Source organism: Pecten maximus, chromosome 2, assembly GCF_902652985.1.
Source record: "Pecten maximus chromosome 2, xPecMax1.1, whole genome shotgun sequence".
Classification (NCBI taxonomy): domain Eukaryota; kingdom Metazoa; phylum Mollusca; class Bivalvia; order Pectinida; family Pectinidae; genus Pecten; species Pecten maximus.
The window spans coordinates 23,397,318-23,418,596 of NC_047016.1; the positions used below are offsets into that span (position 1 = coordinate 23,397,318).

At 41.3% G+C, this 21,279-nt stretch overlaps 1 protein-coding gene across 1 annotated transcript; it reads left to right on the top strand.

The window, feature by feature from the left end:
- Window positions 1-2,660: 2,660 nt before the first annotated feature.
- On the top strand, window positions 2,661-19,619 carry LOC117321554. Its single transcript, XM_033876003.1, has 2 exons — window positions 2,661-2,888; window positions 18,191-19,619. Exon 2 carries the CDS (start codon window positions 18,191-18,193, stop codon window positions 18,980-18,982), a length of 792 nt encoding a protein of 263 aa, XP_033731894.1. The 5' UTR covers window positions 2,661-2,888; the 3' UTR covers window positions 18,983-19,619.
- The last annotated feature ends 1,660 nt before the right edge of the window (window positions 19,620-21,279 follow it).

Genomic DNA, 21,279 nt, shown 5'->3' on the forward strand with positions numbered 1-21,279 from the left:
ACACAGGTCGTAGTCGGCGACTAGTTACACGTGTCGTAGTCGGAGACTAGTTACACATGTCGTAGTCGGCGACTAGTTACACGTGTCGTAGTCGGAGACTAGTTACACATGTCGTAGTCGGCGACTACGTGTGTAGTTACACGTGTCGTAGTCGAACACTAGTTACACGAGTCATAGTCGGCGACTAGTTACACATGTCGTAGTCGGAGACTAGTTACACATGTCGTAGTCGGCGACTAGTTACACGTGTCGTAGTCGGAGACTAGTTACACGTGTCATAGTCGGATACTAGTTACACGTGTCGTAGTCGGAGACTAGTTACACGTGTCATAGTCGGAGACAAGTTACACGAGTCATAATCGGAGACTAGTTACACGTGTCGTAGTCGGAGACTAGTTACACGTGTCGTAGTCGGAGACTAGTTACACGTGTCATAGTCGGAGACTAGTTACACGTGTCGTAGTCGGAGACTAGGTACACGTGTCATAGTCGGAGACTAGTTACACATGTCGTAGTCGGAGACTAGTTACACGTGTCATAGTCGGAGACTAGTTACACGTGTCGTAGTCGGAGACTAGTTACTCGTGTCGTAGTCGGAGACTAGTTACACGTGTCGTAGTCGGAGACTAGTAACACGTGTCGTAGTCAGAGACTAGTTACTCGTGTCGTAGTCGGAGACTAGTTACACGTGTCGTAGTCGGCGACCAGTTACACGTGTCATAGTCAAAGAATAGTTACACGTGTCATAGTCGGAGACTAGTTACACGTGTCATAGTCGGCGACTAGTTACACGTGTCGTAGTCGGAGACTAGTTACACATGTCGTAGTCGGCGACTACGTGTGTAGTTACACGTGTCGTAGTCGAACACTAGTTACACGTGTCATAGTCGGAGACTAGTTACACGTGTCGTAGTCGGAGACTAGTTACACGTGTCATAACCGGACACTAGTTACACGTGTCATAGTCGGACACTAGTTACACGTGTCGTAGTCGGCGACTAGTTACACGTGTCGTAGCCGGCGACAAGTTACACGTGTCGTAGTCGGAGACTCGTTACACGTGTCGTAGTCGGAGACTAGTTACACGAGTCATAGTCGGAGACTAGTTACACGTGTCGTAGTCGGAGACTAGTTACACGTGTCGTTTTAAGGTAATAGTTACACATATCTTTGTCACATTGCCAGGTCCTTGTTACACGTGTGGTGTCCAAATTGTTACACCTGGTGTGGTCAGGGAAGTTACACGTGTCATTTTCAGGTATTAGTTACACGCGTCGAGGTCAGGGAATACGTGTCAACACATGTCGTCAGGTATAAGTTACACCTGGTCGTGGTCAGGGAATACTTGTAAACACGTGTCCTTGTCGGCGACTAGTTACACGTGTCGTGTTCAAAGACTAAATGAACTATAAGAGAGAGCACCAGCCATTACCAGTTCGGTTAATAAGCTGCCTACTAAGGGCGTCCTGGTATCGAACCTATCACCACTGATCGACACCATTACTGAGTTAGCACAATCGTTCATCGCTTTAACAATCATCAATAAGCATTGTTTTGAAAAAAAAAGATTATTGAAAATCTGTCTGTGTCACACGGATGGTTAGACACAAAACAAAAGTATACGTGTAAAGTATATTTTAATGCGTTGCCTTTGTATTGGCTGTTTTCGTGCAATTGGCTTCGGTATACATAGATTACATTAGCGAGAACAAAGGATATATGTTCAATTATCACAGAATAAATATTGGGTCGTCACAAAGACCCGGAGACAGGAGCAAGGAATGCCAGCATGATATAGTGATGCTTCTTAATACGATACTCATATCATATACTGTCTAGAGCACTATCAGTAACGTTAACGGCTATCAATAAACCGACCTGACATGGGAATTCCTTTTGTACTGAAAGTTCGCTGGACGGGTCTCTGTAACAAGGCTTGTCAATATCTGTTCTATATATCAAAACAATTTTACTACGCTAGTTTGTCATTCTTCATTTTCGACATATTGTCCTTCGAGAATTTGTATTGTGTTTTATGCACTCTGTTAGATTGCTTTGAAAGTTTAAGCATTGCCAAAATGTCTTGGATTTGAAAATTTAGTTTTAATTTCATGTACCATGCCTACACCCACCACAAATCAGCACCAATTCCACTGTAAAGTGATAGGATTCAATACAGCACAGGCGTACAAACCCCTGTCAGCGCGTGGGCGACACGCCGTCACGCCGCCGATTACAATCTAGATTAATCCGAACCAAACGAGCTCTTTGAAAGCCAGCATCTTGTATCTGTCTTATTGAAACAGACGGTATGGATACGGGGGAAAGTTTCCCCGGAACGACCATGGAAGTTGTTCCATGTCTCCATTCCCTGACAAGCAAATAAAATCTGGCACGCACATCAATGATGAAAAGATGTATGTGGAATCCATCACCTTATTAGTAAACTAATATTATCTATGGTTCAGGATATATTTATCAACACAATTGGATATTTTTATTAAGTTATGTTGTGTCCTTCAGTGAGCGTGTTTGTATAACTAATGGCCTGGATAGCGCATTACGTGTTAAATATACACTATCGATAGCATTGTATCAAATGTAACCAATCAGAGATCAACATTTAAATACATGCTACAGAAACTGAAGTTGTTTGGATTGGTTCATTGAACACGGGATAATATTTGTTTGTCGGAACAGTGTGATCTCGGAGGCGTTAATTCTGATGTGTTGAAGCGGTAAAATGTCACTATACCTGTACAACATGCTCCTGGTAGATTCCATCACTCGCTAACTCTGCGGCGTTATATTGATCACCCTTGCCATTATAAGAACACCTACAGTCCTCAGGAGCCGCACTCCCGGCAGACCGGACGGACGCAGCCAAGGTAAGACTCCTCACCTCAGCCTATTTTTTTTTCACTGAAGTCTTTGTCAAATTATGTTCCGCTCATTGATTCTCCTTTTTGATATTCGTTTATTCAGTCCATATATGATTTTGAAAGAAAACAAAACTTCTTAAGATGTACCCTCCTTTAAACTTTTGTTAGTTTGTATCACGGTTTGCTTTCCTCAAAATGCTGTTTTCATACCGGTAGAAATATGTCCAATGTTTGTCCCTTTACTCATCGTTTGTCCTTTTTAGACTCTCTCTAATTAAGTTGTACGGACTACCTAGCTTCAATTATTCTTATATCCGATTAGGTTACAATGTTCCCGGAACAATAATGCTGATCATGATATCCATTGTTGTTTGTCACATCGTTGCTCTGGTCATTTCACGTGCTTTTACTTGTAATCGCGTGCATTGGCGCGTGTCAATCATGTTTTGGATCTATGATATAAACAACGTATTATCCTAGATGTCCAGTTTGATTTCCGGACAATGGATCATGGATGGTAAATCGATAGGTGTGTCTCTGTCCTCTTAGCGCTATTAATCTACCGGACAATGGTCAGCGGTGACCACCGATATATGCTATCAAAGCCTAAAGAGTTGTTGAACAACGATTGTCCCGATAGGTTTATACATTATAAAAGAGTCGCATGTATCTAAACTTGTTGTTAGCAATCCCTATGAAGAGTGGTATAACCTCAGTGTTTAAGTAACGGTATGGCCAACGTGTTTAGCGGTCGCCTTCTTTTAGGATGGCAGAAATCGCATGGCATCCTATCCTTCTGTTACATTGTGATGCTATAAGAAAAAGTTTGATTTTCTCCTCGGCTTGGTTCGGTCTTTCCATGGGCTTGGTCTTTTATTTGTGTGGCGTCTTTCGAAATCTCTGGTATTTATTGGTTTGGTGTCTTTCGTCATCTCTGGTATTTATTGGTATGACGTCTTTCGTCAACTCTGTTATCTATTGGTATGGCGTCTTTCGTCATCTCTGGTATTTATTGGTATGGCGTCTTACGTCACCTCTGGTATTTATTGGTATGACGTCATTCGTCATATCTAGTATTTATTGGTATGGCGTCTTTCGTCACCTCTGGCATTTATTGGTATGGTGTCTTTGGCCATCTCTAGTATTTATTGGTATGGCGTCATTCGTCATCTCTAGTATTTATTGGTCTGGCGTCTTTGGCTACCTCTGGTATTTATTGGTATGGCGTCTTTCGTCATATCTAGTATTTATTGGTATGGCGTCTTTCGTCACCTCTGGCATTTATTGGTATGGTGTCTTTCGTCATCTCTGGTATTTATTGGTATGGCGTCTTTCGTCACCTCTGGTATTTATTGGTATGGCGTCTTTGGCCATCTCTGGTATTTATTGGTATGGCGTCTTTGGCCATCTCTAGTATTTATTGGTATGGCGTCATTCGTCATCTCTAGTATTTATTGGTATGGCGTCATTCGTCATCTCTAGTATTTATTGGTATGGCGTCATTCGTCATATCTAGTATTTATTGGTATGGCGTCTCTCGTCACCTCTGGTATTTATTGGTATGACGTCTTTCGTCTCCTCTGGTATTTATTGGTATGGCGTCCTTCGTCACCTCTGGTATTTATTGGTATGGCGTCTTTGGCCATCTCTAGTATTTATTGGTATGGCGTCATTCGTCATATCTAGTATTTATTGGTATGGCGTCTTTGGCCACCTCTGGTATTTATTGGTATGGCGTCTTTGGCCATCTCTAGTATTTATTGGTATGGCGTCATTCGTCATATCTAGTATTTATTGGTATGGCGTCTTTGGCCATCTCTAGTATTTATTGGTATGGCATCTTTGGCCATCTCTAGTATTTATTGGTATGGCGTCATTCGTCATATCTAGTATTTATTGGTATGGCGTCTTTGGCCATCTCTAGTATTTATTGGTATGGCATCTTTGGCCATCTCTAGTATTTATTGGTATGGCGTCATTCGTCATATCTAGTATTTATTGGTATGGTGTCTTTCGTCACCTCTGGTATGTATTGGTATGGTGTCTTTGGCCACCTCTGTTATTTATTGGTATGGCGTCTTTCGTCATCTCTGGTATTTATTGGTATGGCGTCTTTCGTCACCTCTGGCATTTATTGGTATGGCGTCTTTGGCCATCTCTAGTATTTATTGGTATGGCATCTTTCGTCATCTCTGGTATTTATTGGTATGGCGTCTTTCGTCTCCTCTGGTATTTATTGGTATGACGTCTTTCGTCATCTCTGGTATTTATTGGTATGGCGTCTTTCGTCACCTCTGGTATGTATTGGTATGGCGTCTTTGGCCATCTCTAGTATTTATTGGTATGGCGTCATTCGTCATCTCTAGTATTTATTGGTATGGCGTCTTTGGCCATCTCTGGTTTTATTGGTATGGTGTCTTTCGTCATCTCTGGTATTTATTGGTATGGCGTCATTCGTCACCTCTGGTATTTAATGGTATGGCGTCTTTGGCCATCTCTAGTATTTATTGGTATGGCGTCATTCGTCATCTCTAGTATTTATTGGTATGGCGTCTTTGGCTATCACTGGTATTTATTGGTATGGCGTCTTTCGTCATCTCTTGTATGTATTGGTATGGCGTCTTTCGTCATCTCTGGTATTTATTGGTATGACGTCTTTCGTCATCTCTGGTATTTATTGGTATGGCGTCTTTTGTCATCTCTGGTATTTATTGGTATGGCGTCTTTCGTCATCTCTGGTATTTATTGGTATGGCGTCTCTCGTCACCTCTGGTATTTATTGGTATGGCGTCTCTCGTCTCCTCTGGTATTTATTGGTATGGCGTCTTCTGTCACCTCTGGTATTTATTGGTATGACGTCTTTCGTCATCTCTGGTATTTATTGGTATGACGTCTTTCGTCATCTCTGGTATTTATTGGTATGGTGTCTTTGGCCATCTCTGGTATTTATTGGTATGACGTCTTTCGTCACCTCTGGTATGTATTGGTATGGCGTCTTTGGCCATCTCTAGTATTTATTGGTATGGCGTCATTCGTCATCTCTAGTATTTATTGGTATGGCGTCTTTGGCCATCTCTGGTTTTATTGGTATGGTGTCTTTCGTCATCTCTGGTATTTATTGGTATGGCGTCATTCGTCACCTCTGGTATTTAATGGTATGGCGTCTTTGGCCATCTCTAGTATTTATTGGTATGGCGTCATTCGTCATCTCTAGTATTTATTGGTATGGCGTCTTTCGTCATCACTGGTATTTATTGGTATGGCGTCTTTCGTCATCTCTTGTATGTATTGGTATGGCGTCTTTCGTCATCTCTGGTATTTATTGGTATGACGTCTTTCGTCATCTCTGGTATTTATTGGTATGACGTCTTTCGTCACCTCTGGTATTTATTGGTATGGCGTCTTTCGTCATCTCTGGTATTTATTGGTATGGCGTCTCTCGTCACCTCTGGTATTTATTGGTATGGCGTCTCTCGTCTCCTCTGGTATTTATTGGTATGGCGTCTTCTGTCACCTCTGGTATTTATTGGTATGACGTCTTTCGTCATCTCTGGTATTTATTGGTATGACGTCTTTCGTCATCTCTGGTATTTATTGGTATGGTGTCTTTGGCCATCTCTGGTATTTATTGGTATGACGTCTTTGGCCATCTCTGGTATTTATTGGTATGACGTCTTCCGTCATCTCTGGTATTTATTGGAATGGCGTCTTTCGTCATCTCTGGTATTTATTGGTATGGTGTCTTTCGTCATCTCTGGTATTTATTGGTATGACGTCTTTCGTCATCTCTGGTATTTATTGGTATGGCGTCTTTCGTCATCTCTGGTATTTATTGGTATGGTGTCTTTCGTCATCTCTGGTATTTATTGGTATGGCGTCATTCGTCACCTCTAGTATTTATTGGTATGGCGTCTTTCGTCACCTCTGGTATTTATTGGTCTGGCGTCTTTGGCCACCTCTTGTATTTATTGGTATGGCGTCTTTCGTCATCTCTGGTATTTATTGGTATGACGTCTGTGGCCACCTCTGGTATTTTCTTGGTATGGTGTCTTTCCTCATCTCTGGTATTATATTGGTCTGGTAGGTGTGGTCATGTATGACCTTATACTGGTTTAGCATCCTTGGCTATTATTACTATAGTAGTATTATGCATTGGTCTCGTGTCTTTTGTCAAGTTGGCATGATATTGGGATGGTGTCTTTGGTCATATCTGGCCCTTATAATAATCTGGCGTCTTTAGTCATGCCTGGTCATATTGGTCTGGGTAAATCCGTATGGTCTGACATCGTTTAAAGTGTTATTGTTTTTAAGGATTGATCATTACGTTTGTATGGAGAATGTGTTTCATTAATTAATGCATGTCCGTATTAAACACATACACGTACCAGAGAAATATCAAGGTTTGTGTTCGCCCCACAACTCTGATGGTGTCACATTTACCTGTCTATTGTTGTCTCCCTGACATCCTTCCTTATATGGTCACAAATGTTGGTGTCTCCTTGACATCTTTCCTCCAATGACCATGGCTTTGCGAGAACGTTACACTCTATAATCAATCAAAACAAAAATGGCCCTGGTTCCAGACGATTGTCGTTTTAGCTATGTTAGCTTTTCTTGGCAAGTTAACGGCCAATGAACTATCAGAACTTCTGGGGAATGTCAACAGTCGAGTGACCCAGGGACATTATTACATCACCACATCATCACGTGACCTGGCTGTGAAAGGAGACACATGTCGAGTTGACGTTCGTATGGAAGACGTTGTATTGATTCTGATGCGGGCGTTGTGTGTTTCATTTAGATACGCTGTAGATAATTAGAACCGACATCCTTTTTAACTTGGATTGTTGTTTGGTAATTATGGGTAATATGCTTTGGTACTACAATGGTACCATCCAGACTCCCAACTCACGGTAATGCCGAGATCACGACACTACGCATTAGTTCGACAAAGCAAGCTTTACAGTCAACAGAAAATCGCCATTAAAAAACAGGTCATACAATTAATTTGACATGGCACTAAGACACTTTAAATGATATGATGGTCTAGTTAGCCGGCTGTGACTGAGATAGGCCTTTCAGCAGGTAATATACTGGCATTGATTTCCTATACAACTCTGTGTTGGGTAATAATACAAGATTTACGGGGATTCTACCAGCTTTCCCAGTTGACATAGTGTCTTTACTAATGCTTTGTTATGGTGAAATTGACGACACCATTCCGTTGTAAATTGTTATTTTTTTTTACATCAGAAATCAATGAACAAATCCCAGTATTTCGAAAAATATGGTTTTTGTAATCAAATAACCGCCTCAAAGATACATATAACGTCGTAATATTCTTGTTCCAAAATGTGAACCATTTTTAACGAATCAATTGGTATAAAAGTGAATTGTTTTACTGCTTGTCTTTGGATCTATTCAAGAGGAAATCCTGCACACCGTCAGCTATTCTCAGATTTGATATCTTTAGCGAGTCTCATGTCCATGGCTGACTTTACACCTTACGTGAGACAAATGTCAAGGGCAAACACCTTACACTTTAGGTGACACGCATGTACAGGATAATCTTAACAACTTATGTGAGACACATATCCACGGCAAACTTAACAACTTAAGTGAGACACATATCCACGGCAAACTTAACACCTTATGTGAGACACATATCCACGGCAAACTTAACACCTTATGTGAGACACATATCCACGGCAAACTTAACACCTTATGTGAGACACATATCCACGGCAAACTTAACACCTTATGTGAGACACATATCCACGGCAAACTTAACACCTTATGTGAGACACATATCCACGGCAAACTTAACACCTTATGTGAGACACATATCCACGGCAAACTTTTCACCTTATGTGAGACACATATCCACGGCAAACTTAACAACTTAAGTGAGACACATATCCACGGCAAACTTAATACCTTATGTGAGACGCATGTTCTGAGCAAATTTCACACCATACGTGAGACACATGTCCACGGGGTAAATAGTTCACCGTGTTTCTTGTCGAGGCCCAACGTTATACCTTTAGTGAGAGGCGTGCTCCGTCCACTACCTCTGGTAGTCCGCTTGGTTCCACTTTAAGGTAGGTATCGTGTCCAGAGGAAACTGTACCTTCAGTCCAGAGCAAACTTCCCTGTTGATATTTGCACTTCATAGTTAGCAAATCACAAGATAATGTTGTTGATTCAGGTATTTTTAAGGTTGTTTGGACATAACAATTATCCTACTGTGTATAACATTCGACTGTAACAAATAAAGTTTTCCATGGAAGTTACCTGCATAAGTTAGAAGACGGGTAGTAATGGAACGAGGCGTTGGGGATGAGATGTCGGTGAGATTGTTTGGGCTTCACACCAGAGGACAAAGTATTAGAGGCCATGGGATGTTAGATAATGGGTCCGTAATGGATATATAACAAGCTCACGATCCCTCGAGCCCTGGACTGTTAAATATATGTGTTTTATAGTCAATCTTAGAATATTCATTATAATATCTTAACCGTTTTATTATAACATTGAAGCCATTGACCCCAGAGAGTTTGCCTCGCCGACTGTATAGATCTGTAACACTAGGTCATTCAGTGCAGTATACCAGTATATAACCTCAAGTATCAGGATCTGCTAACGTCAGCAGTTCTATATCCGTTACCCTATTCTGGCGAGGTTGTGGATGTGGATCTCGATTTCATATCGTAAACGAGGTTTTAACGTAGAGGTAATATCAAAAATCATCGAGTGTCAAATGTGTACAATCGAGATTATTATTTTCACAAATGTATCGTTTGTCTTTGATTTACAGTCACACAAGTTATGACCCCGCTCAAACCCGCGCCCAGCTGGAAATGTCTAGTTCAGTACATTTGGGGCATCTTGGCAACAAAAGAAACGATATTCTGTGCCAGGAACGATAGCGCCAGGGTGTCGGCTTCCTGCCTCACCGTGTCCAATCTCTTTCCGGTCAAAATGATTTACAGCAAATGTTAACAAGTGTTTTTGATCTGTAAATTTTTAAGATATTTTTCAAGAAAAAAAAAATGCGTTACATTTATATGTCAATACTGAAAGTACAGGTTTCCTTAGAAATCCTTTAATTACACCGGAAGTGTTTACGAATGCAATCTGGGATACCTCCAGATCATTGAAGAATAATTGATGATCTATTAATTGATGCTCTTTTCAATTGAAGTTCTGTTCTAAATTAATGTGTTTATTCAAAGTTGTTGTTTAGTATAATGGTTGTCGTTTCCATTTCAATTCCATATACAATGTATTTCCATATAGTTCTGTTGTCTACTTCGTGGACTGTAGTCAGATTTATTACTACAGTAGCGACACTGATTGTTTAAGGAACAATGTATCGTGCCTTTCTATAAGAGGTTACAAATCGTTAAGTATATATCACCATATATTCTGTTTATTTCCAGCCCCCTTGTTTATCGTCTCTCCAATAGTTTCTACTTGGATCGTCGCCCATTGGTTTTGTGAATGAACACGGGCTAGTATATCAAATAGACACTAGAGTTATTACACACGGCGCTGACATTTACATCTAGGGAGATCGTAAAGGAGCCAGCAATGGCTTGTGGAAGAGGTTCACAATACATAATATGATAGGGCTACGATAGTGTGCGGGAGTAGAGGAGCCACCCACCTGATTTGGCCCGTATTACTTGGGAATACGGCAATGTCATAAATACAATCATAAGACACGTGTTATAACACTATTGTGACGTCATAAATAGTTCATGGCGTCATAATGCTATATATAACATCGCACGATTGTCTCTGCAGGAAAGAGTCTAAATTCGCCTGTCGAATATGCAAATTTTCAAAAAGCTTAACTTTATTAACAAAAGTCCTGAGATAAATAGAATATTACACTCGTGTTTGTTTAAAGTGTAATTTATTGAACCCGTTAATGAACTATATGTCAATCGCCTTTCGTGTCATATCATCTATCATTGCATAGAACGTGTCTAATCAGGTGTAAAATTGATGGTGTGAGGGTATGGTGAGAAGATATACTAAATCTGACCAAGAATTCATGAGATACAGTACAGTATACACGGGTTTTTGTTTCAAATGTGATTAACTGTGACCTTTGACCTTTATATATGTCCAATGATCACCTATATGAAATCGGTTGCAGAACTTTACGGTGTGGTGTCTTGATGTGAATATGTATTACATCTGCTGAAGTTCGCGATATATATAGTGTATACAAGGTTTACGCGGCCATACGGACGGACGCTTACACTAACGCACGGACGCACACGTTATTCAGTCGGGTAATAAACACGAGAATACAGACAGCTAATATCATTACCATGCTATTTTTGACAAGAAGTTCAGCATTATATTGATTTAAAAGTGTGTCAGTATTCAGAATCCATATGTTAGAATGTATGCCCAATCTTACCATATTGAATTTCCAATTGCTTTCACCATACAAATACATTGAATGGTATCCGCGACAGCAAGCTGAAATTAACGTTTACGAGTCATGTTACGGTATAGAAGGAATAAGGCTATGTATGCCATAGTATCAGCATGTTACTTTTTGGGGGCAATAACGAGTAAGCTTATCGCAGAACTAGAACAGGACTCGGCTAACCTCCGTGGAAACATACAATTCAGATCAAAACATGACTCTATTTTGTCCGTAGTGCCCTCGTACCCAACATGGCCGAAACGCAATTCTTGTGATTACGTGAAATCATGTGGTAAGTATATTTTTAATTCCATTCACAGAAAACCGATAAAGCACTAAAGTCACATTACTCCATTACTTTCGTGTCGAACTTCTTTCAGTATTCACGGAAATGAGATTTCTATGTAACTTTGCCATTTCCTAGCTAACACGGGAACTTAACAATAAAACGCGCCATTTCCCGTCAACTTCCCCATCAGAGACCACGTGACCATTTCCCGCCATTATCGGCCTAATGATTGGGGCGACATAACTGTTAATTTCCAGATGACTGTCGGCTCTGTAATAACTAAGGAATTATTAGGCCCTTTCGTCGCTATTGATCAGCTGATATCAGCAGATTTTCACATGTAGTGGCGTTTCCGGTAGTGCTTCCTGTCTGGGGAGTTTATCGTGGAAACATGGCGGGAAAATTGGAAACACGCTACCCCTCGTCTGTATCTCTTCTTTGCTTGTTTTAACTTCACCAGTTACCTACCACACGGAGTATTTTGCTTTGATATGCCAAAACGAAAACTATATGGTACATCTTCCCGGAAAAAGTTTACGAAGGTCAAGGTCAAACGGATAAACAAACCAATCTATAACAGTGTTCCTCAGGAATTGTCACAGAGGTCAGTTAGACGTAAATTGTCGTAAAATAATTACAGGAGGTGTTCAGGAGCCAAATCAATGACATGTTCCAAAAATTAATCGGGAAATCGAGTGCGGTAGAGTAGAGAAAAACCGGCATGGAATGTGGATGATAATTGGCCACAGGTGATTTTTAGTGATGAAATGAATGAGTGTGATCATTTGTAATTTACTTGTGTCTTGACAAAAGGGCGGATTGCCTTGCCACTTGACATTTATCTATAGTTTATCTTTATTCTTTTGTTTTTGTTTTCAAAACATGGCCATCAGAAATTTCCTTCAACCTTAAAAATTAATGACTTAACCATCCAACACGTCCCATATAGATTAAAAACTGAGGGTCGGACTCCCCTCTGCCTCTGAAGGTTAGCCAGACTCCCCTCTGACTCGGGGGGTCAGCCAGACTCCCCTCTGCCTCTGAAGGTTAGTCAGACTCCCCTCTGTCCCTGGGGGTCAGCCAGACTCCCCTCTGCCTCTGAAGGTTAGCCAGACTCCCTTCTGACTCTGGGGGTTAGTCAGACTCCCCTCTGTCCCTGGGGGTTAGCCAGACTCCCCTCTGCATCTGAAGGTTAGCCAGACTCCCCTCTGACTCGGGGGGTCAGCCAGACTCCCCTCTGCCTCTGAAGGTTAGCCAGACTCCCTTCTGACTCTGAAGGTTAGTCAGATTCCCCTCTGTCCCTGGGGGTTAGCCAGACTCCCCTCTGCATCTGAAGGTTAGCCAGACTCCCTTCTAACTCTGGGGGTTAGTCAGACTTCCCTCTGTCCCTGGGGGTTAGTCCGACTCCCCTCTGCCCCTGGGGGTAGTCAGACTTACTTCTGTCCCTGGGGGTTAGTCAGACTTCCCTCTGTCCCTGGGGGTTAGTCAGACTCCCCTCTGCCCCTGGGGGTAGTCAGACTTCCCTCTGCCCCTGGGGGTTAGTCAGACTTCCCTCTACCCCTGGGGGTTAGTCAGATTCCCCTCCTTTCCTGGGGGTTGACCAGACTCCCCTCTTACCCTAGGGGTTGGCCAGAATCACAATTTTCGTAGCATCAAACGTTCATCTAAATGTTAAAAACTTCACCGCCTACCAAGGGACGAAATCTAGGGGGTAATAGGATTTAGAGTTATGATAAATCACATTAAAGCCCTTCAATCTACAAAGAATACATTTTGTTTGTTTCCAGCGCTCCTGGGTTTGAAGAATATTGTTGAAAGTAATATGCATTTGACCTGGGAGAGGTGACCAATATAATTAAAATTAAGTTCATCAATCATTACTCATTGAGGGTGTCTTCAAACGTTCAGCTAGCGAAATTGGTAGAGAACGTCTATGTTGTCGGAGTACAGCTGTAACTAATTTCTGTTAATAAAAATGAAGACGTTAAGTTATACATTTCTTCAATATATTGAGGGTGTCCATATAGTCAATATACGTTGCACATAAAAACAAAGGTCTACCTTTAGCACAGGTCCAGAAGTACACAAACTAACCTGATTACCGTCACGATCACAATAACGTAGTGGTATAAGATCGGAAAAAACTTGAGTAGAGTCGAAGGAATTGGAAATGTTACCGTAGGTAAACAACATATAATAACAATACGGAATAGTTCACGATTTCTAAAATTGTAGGAATTGTCCAATTCATTCAAAGTTAGGTTTTGTATTCAATTGAATTGTGTTAGAAAATTGTATCTTTTTTACATAAGGCCTTCACGGGAAAACGGACAGTGTGTGTCCAACAGCGCCATCTATTGATATAATTTTAGCTCGTGTTCGTCTAAGTGCTTGTTGCTAGACATCGTCGGTCCCAACGGAGTCTTCTCTACGTATCACTCGTTTGACCCGTGGGAGCACTGGCTTGACAACCTTTGGTTTGACGTTAATATTCATATTTTGATAGACCAATCAAAATTCATCTTATTAATGAAGCTCTTCTTCGGCTGGAAAATAGAACTAGACTAGATGGCTGCGCCCATGGGTCGGCATTGTTTGTCATCCGACATCTTGCCAAACAAACAAATGACCATATAAAACGACATTTCTGATTGGTAAGATTTTCCGAAGCCATTTTGTTACGGAGCTGATCAGAATACTGGATAAAGTTCACGAATAAATTCATAAATAAAAGACTGTTCGTGCGAGTGTCCCAACGGGATCGATCGGAGCTATATGCGAAGACAGATCACGTGGGTACCGACGATTGTTGCTAAAGAACCAACGTGTAAGTGTCATCCTAAATCCAATGGGTATGGTATCAACAACATCGAAAGTATGCCGATCTGACTGTAACACAAAATATGGAAATATGATATACGGGAAATGAAAAGAATATTGTACATCAATCAAATTTCAAATGGTAAACTGACAATGTAATGCAATGACAGAAGTACAGATATATGAAAGGAAAAACAAGAATATGTAAGGAAGACAAATTAGAATGCGAGAAAGATACATAGAATTTGACGGGGATGCCCTTGCATGAAGTACTGGATCAACGTTGCTCCATAAACAAGTAATTTGTATCGACCGAATGGCGGGAATGGCGTGATAATTCGAGGATTATGTTAGTGATTTATATGAAATTGTCCGACACGTGATCGCCTGACTTTCGCTGTATTAACCACGGATACTACATTTACCACTAGCCGTCCCCATAATACGTAACTGAGAATGCTCTCGTCCACCATCACCCCTCAACTCGACTTTTTTTACGTTCTGTCGCGATTGCACAATCTGTACTAAATTGTGTCGTTTCGATGTCGTTTCCTTTGATGTCTAAAACCTGTAAAAACGTTACAATATAGATCCGGACCGGAATCAATTGTTGTTATGGTCTCGCTTTCCATCATGTATTGAGTCTTTATACAAATGCTGATGGCAGATATCGGAGCGTTCTGATTGCTGGTAACATTAGCCGACATCAAAGGTACACAATGATAAATAGAAACCACAACCAACTGATCACCAATATAATAATATTTAGAATATAAACACGGGTGACAACACAACACTTGATATGTCTGATTGGAACATGTTTTCCATCGGAGAACACACTTCCACAGATTCCCACTATAATACGATTAGCATAAAGAGATTACTCGATAAGAAATCGAAAGAATCGCTGTATCTCGTCTGCTTAACGAGAGTCCTGAGCGTGACTACGACCAAAACATGAGGTAATAGGTCGGCTGAGATATGTCACTTATTACTGCATGTTTTCCCAGTCTGTCTGTCTGTGACATATCATCTATTGTATTGTGATTTTAACTAGAATTATTCCTGTGACTTACGGTCGACCTAGACTTACCCATGTGACTTACGGTCGACATAGACTTACCCATGTGACTTACGGTTGACATAGACTTACCCCTGTGACTTACGGTCGACCTAGACTTACCCATGTGACTTGCGGTCGACCTAGACTTACCCATGTGACTTACGGTCGACCTAGACTTACCCCTGTGACTTACGGTCGACCTAGACTTACCCCTGTGACTTACGGTCGACATAGACTTACCCATGTGACTTTTGGATTTAACTAGACTTACCCATGTGACTTACGGTCGACCTAGACTTATCAATGTGACTTTTGGATATAACTAGACTTACCAATGTAACTTTCTGATTTAACTAGACTTACCAATGTGACTTTCTGATTCAACTAGACTTACCAATGTGACTTTTGGATTTAACTAGACTTACCCATGTGATTTACGGATTTAACTAGACATACCCATGTGACTTTCTGATTTAACTAGACTTACCCATGTGACTTTCTGATTCAACTAGACTTATCCATGTGACTTTTGGATTAAAATAGACTTACCCAGGTGACTTTCGGATTTAACTAGACTTACCCATGTAACTTTTGGATGATGCGAGTGTATTGTTTCCGACCCTATTGTAAACTTGACATCGTATAATGCCGGTGTACTGTTACCGACCCTATTGTAAACTTGACATCGTATAATGCCGGTGTACTGTTGCCGACCCTATTGTAAACCTGACATCGTATAATGCCGGTGTACTGTTGCCGACCCTATTGTAAACCTGACATCGTATGATGCTGGTGTACTGTTACCGACCCTTTTGTAACCTGACATCGTATGATGCCGGTGTACTGTTACCGACCCTATTGTAAACCTGACATCGTATGATGCGAGTGTACTGTTACCGACCCTATTGTAAACCTGACATCGTATGATGCCGGTGTACTGTTGCCGACCCTATTGTAATCCTGACATCGTATGATGCCGGTGTACTGTTGCCGTACCTGTTTACTTTTTGATCGAGACTTTTCCGAGACCTCTGGCCTCGTGGTATATCACCTCTCTTAGGTTTACAATTCCTTGTATTAACCTAAGTAATGTCAATTATTGTAAATTGTTGCTGCAGCGTTTTGTTAACATGGCATCATATGATGACAGTATACTGTTGTCGCGCCCTTTTGTTTTAAACACGACTTCGTGATGACGTTGCATTGATGGTGCACCCTTTTGTTTCGACCATGATTTCTGAATTACGCAATACTGTTGCCGCACTCTTTTGTTTACAACATGGTATTTTTACCGGACCGTTATGTCAACCGATATATATTGATATAAAGCTGTGTTTTTGTGTGAAACAACTCCCTTAATGCACCTTTAGAATTGCCATAACCGTACCATCCAAACGTGTTATTGACATTTTGAGATTCGCTATGGTCTTTTAAACATGAAACAGTCATTAGGATTTGTTATCGGTATCATTTGTTGAAATGCAAGTTTGAATGGGAGTTGTTCGACATTTCCCCTTCCTTTTCCTGACGCTATACAATGTGGTGGGGTCTTAGTCTAGATTGTCTGTGATCGATTTTTCTATTTGCACAAAAAAGTGCAACTGTAACGTCAGGTATTCGATCCAGTTATTTAGGTTGTAAAGTGGATTGGGGGTATTTTATATCCTTTTTTGTTATTTATCGATGTTCAAATAATTATACAAGTATAGCCTGCTGATGAGGTATATACTTGGTTTTATCAACGTGAGAAAAATATTAACCGTGGACAAAGTCCGAGGTTGTAGTTTTTCAGGTAATATAGCCATACAATAACCGAAATCAAACGTCTATAATAGTATAGAGAATGGTTGTTTCAATTGTACGAAAATTTGTAAATATGTACTGTTTTCTTTTAGACATCAGACAATTAAAAAAGTCTATTCTTCAATACTTCGGAGTAATTGTAAGTCAATGTTGCAATGGTGTGTAAGATATTGGACAAGTTGAACAATACCAGGTGGAAGTAATTCATCATCTAATATGGAAACATCAAGTAAGCCAGCGTTTGTACAAGTCATCAAATCTTTTCTTGCCACTATTTTAGCCAACCAGAAAGTGTGAACAAAATATCATTTCACGATAATTTGTTTGTTTACATCTCTTTGACACATTATAAAAGATTAGGTTAATGAAAGCACATTGGCCAACGCCCTTTATCTGAACTGTCAATGACCCGTTGTTGGTGTAAGTAGTTATGGCCAGTGACAACAAGTTACCAAAACACTTCCAGTACACTGGCTATATGGAGCTTAATATACATTCACTATACAGCCATATTTGTTTGAATCAGGTTCCGTCTCTCTGTCCGCCCCAGAGCTTTCAATTCCCCTTACAATCTTCTCGATACCTTGTACACATATTCAACTCAATCTATTACTTTAAGCCTTACGGTTTATAATCAGTACATAAGACTTCTGTCGTAGTCGACCTCTTGCTATTGGCGAAATCTATTTTTTTTTGCTTATGGAGTAATTAGTCAGAAATACAGAATGAAATGTGGGCATGCATTTCATGACCTCACTTCTGCTCATTGTATCTGTTATCCTTTGGTGTGACATACATGGGTATTCAAACCAAGAGCTGGTCGTTGAGTATGATGCAATGCTTTGCAGCTGTTCATAATTCTTTTTCCGCCTTTTTTGTTTTAGATGATTCGAGCTATCGGATTCAGTGTGTTGGTGTACGCCATTGCCTATGTTTCGGCAGAAAAGGAAGTATCTATCCCGGTCAGTGACATGTCAGAGGGCACGCGCTGTGACAAAGACCTGGATGTAGCTGGCATCTGTTTCCGGTGCTCACGACTTCCGGGAGATATTGCTGTGCAACTGACGACATGCTGTATGGAAGATAAAGCTTATGACGTGTGTCAGCGATGTGTTGATAACCCGGATGCTTGCTTGATGGACGCATATAGCATGACGGGATCGGATGATGTTGATTTTTCCAGCGATGAAAGCAAAGAAATGGGAGACATCGAATACCCCGAATCTAACGTGGCTAAGAGATTCGGCACGACCTTCATGGGGTCATCTAGGTACGGGTACCCACGAAAACGTTACGGTATGCTGTTCCTTGGTAATAATAGGAACAAGGGAGGCTATCGGTACGGCTCCCGTGGTAAACGGTATGGCACGCTAAGTATGGGAAGTGGAAAAGGCCGGTTGTATCGATATGGAAGCGTCATCAAACGTGAGGACGAAAGCGACCAGGACACTATGGACAAACGGTATGGGACATTGAACCTTGGAAGTGGACGCGGTCTTAGGTACAGGTACGGTCGTTATGGCAAGCGATCAGACGAAAACCAGGATGATGAGTCTTTCGTTGACGATGGTGAGGAGGAACAAGTCGAAAAGAGATATGGTACATTGTTCATGTCACGGAATGGTGGGCGAAAGCGTTACGGATCTTTGTTTATGGGGAAATCCAAGGGCTGGTAAAGCTGAGATAAATACACAACAGTGTTTATATTTGAAAACATACTTGTGAATGTTTAAAAGCTGGAATATGTATATCACAGATTTGGTTTGTACAATATGTGTAGAGTTTTAAAATCCAACTGAAAGGAAGTACAAAATCATTTTGGTGTGTTAAGCTCTACCGCTAATCAGTGTAAAATTACTTCCTAAGGAAAGTCATATGTTGTTCTGGAAGTTAAACAATGATATGCAGCTACGTTCAAATCGCTTTGCATCACTGCCTGTGACCCACCCGACCCTGTGTTCTTATGATGTGTACTTTTTGTATCTTTCCAACTCCTGACCCTTCCAGTTAGAGTCTCTCTTGTCCTTCCAGTTAGAGTCTCTCTTGTCCTTCCAACTCCTGGCCCTTCCAGTTAGAGTCTCTCTTGTCCTTCCAACTCCTCGTCCTTCCAGTTAGTGCTCCTCTTGTCCTTCCAACTCCTGGTCCTTCCAGTTAGTGTCTCTCTTGTCCTTCCAGTTAGTGCTCCTCTTGTCCTTCCAACTCCTCGTCCTTCCAGTTAGTGCTCCTCTTGTCCTTCCAACTCCTGGTCCTTCCAGTTAGTGTCTCTCTTGTCCTTCCAGTTAGTGCTCCTCTTGTCCTTCCAACTGCTCGTCCTTCCAGTTAGTGCTCCTCTTGTCCTTCCAACTCCTCGTCCTTCCAGTTAGTGCTCCTCTTGTCCTTCCAACTCCTGGTCCTTCCAGTTAGTGTCCCTCTTGTCCTTCCAACTCCTGGTCCTTCCAGTTAGAGTCTCTCTTGTCCTTCCAGTTAGTGCTCCTCTTGTCCTTCCAACTCCTGGTCCTTCCAGTTAGTGCTCCTCTTGTCCTTCCAACTCCTGGTCCTTCCAGTTAGAGTCTCTCTTGTCCTTCCAGTTAGTGCTCCTCTTGTCCTTCCAACTCCTGGTCCTTCCAGTTAGAGTCTCTCTTGTCCTTCCAGTTAGTGCTCCTCTTGTCCTTCCAACTCCTCGTCCTTCCAGTTAGTGCTCCTCTTGTCCTTCCAACTCCTGGTCCTTCCAGTTAGTGTCTCTCTTGTCCTTCCAGTTAGTGCTCCTCTTGTCCTTCCAACTGCTCGTCCTTCCAGTTAGTGCTCCTCTTGTCCTTCCAACTCCTCGTCCTTCCAGTTAGTGCTCCTCTTGTCCTTCCAACTCCTGGTCCTTCCAGTTAGTGCTCCTCTTGTCCTTCCAACTCCTGGTCCTTCCAGTTAGTGTCTCTCTTGTCCTTCCAACTCCTGGTCCTTCCAGTTAGTGTCCCTTTTGTCCTTCCAACTCCTGGCCCCTCCAGTTAGTGTCCCTCTTGTCCTTCCTGTCCCGAGCCTTTCTAGCTCCGTGTTTTTGCCTGCTATGTGTCCTGCCAGTCCTGTATCCACCCAACCCTGTGTTTTGCCTGCCCTGTATCTTTCAGTCCTGTGTCCTTCAAGCCTTGTATCCCTCCAGTCCCATGTCCTTCAAACCCCGTGTCTTTCCTGTCCTGTATCCTTCCATCTTTTTGTCCATTCAAATGTGTATTGTATCCTTAGAGCTTTCTTTGTGTTCAATTTGTGTATTTAGTAACAGTATATAGGCTGTCAGCTTTTACGGAAGACTTTCCAAATCACATTATTGTTTGTTGGAAGCCATTGATTACATGATGGTGTAGTGAAATTAATAATACAAAATGTACAAAGACATATCTTTTTCTTGTGATGTCGTGCAGCTATACAAGTGGAATTCACTCCGTTAAAATTGTATATAATATGGAATCTACATAGCGGCAACATTCCAAAAGCAACATTCCATTCCGCAAATACTGTATTTGGTAGATTTGAATTTGATTACTGCACATTTACTGAAAAAATAGCCCAATAATGGTTAAATTCAAACTATAAATCTTCACTTTACCACAACAATTCATTTGAATTAATGTTGATTAAATTCTAGTTTGTCTAATTAGGACGTTTGTGTTGTCTTTTTTTAATTTCTTCGTAATCAATAGTTAGTTAGTGAGTTGAAATGCTTAACGGCCCATCAACACTATAAAGGTCATAAGGGCCAACAAAAGTGATTAAAAATACCAGCAAAATGGGCAAGAGTCAAAGTGCACGTGTAAAAAGAAAGCCAATGATGTCATCCATTTTCTAGGCATAAATCTATTCTGTTCGATAACGAAGGGGAGAGGGGGTAGAGTAGGAAACAGGCGTGAAAACAAGTTACTTGAAAATCGATAAACGGGTTAATATTAATAGAATATATATTTACACGTAGACCATTGGAACGGGAGAAAAAGACCAGGTGTCCTGCAGG

Coding starts and splice junctions, on each gene's coding strand:
- LOC117321554 (XM_033876003.1), top strand. CDS start 18,191: ATGATTCGAGCTATCGGATTCAGTGTGTTGGTGTACGCCATTGCCTAT.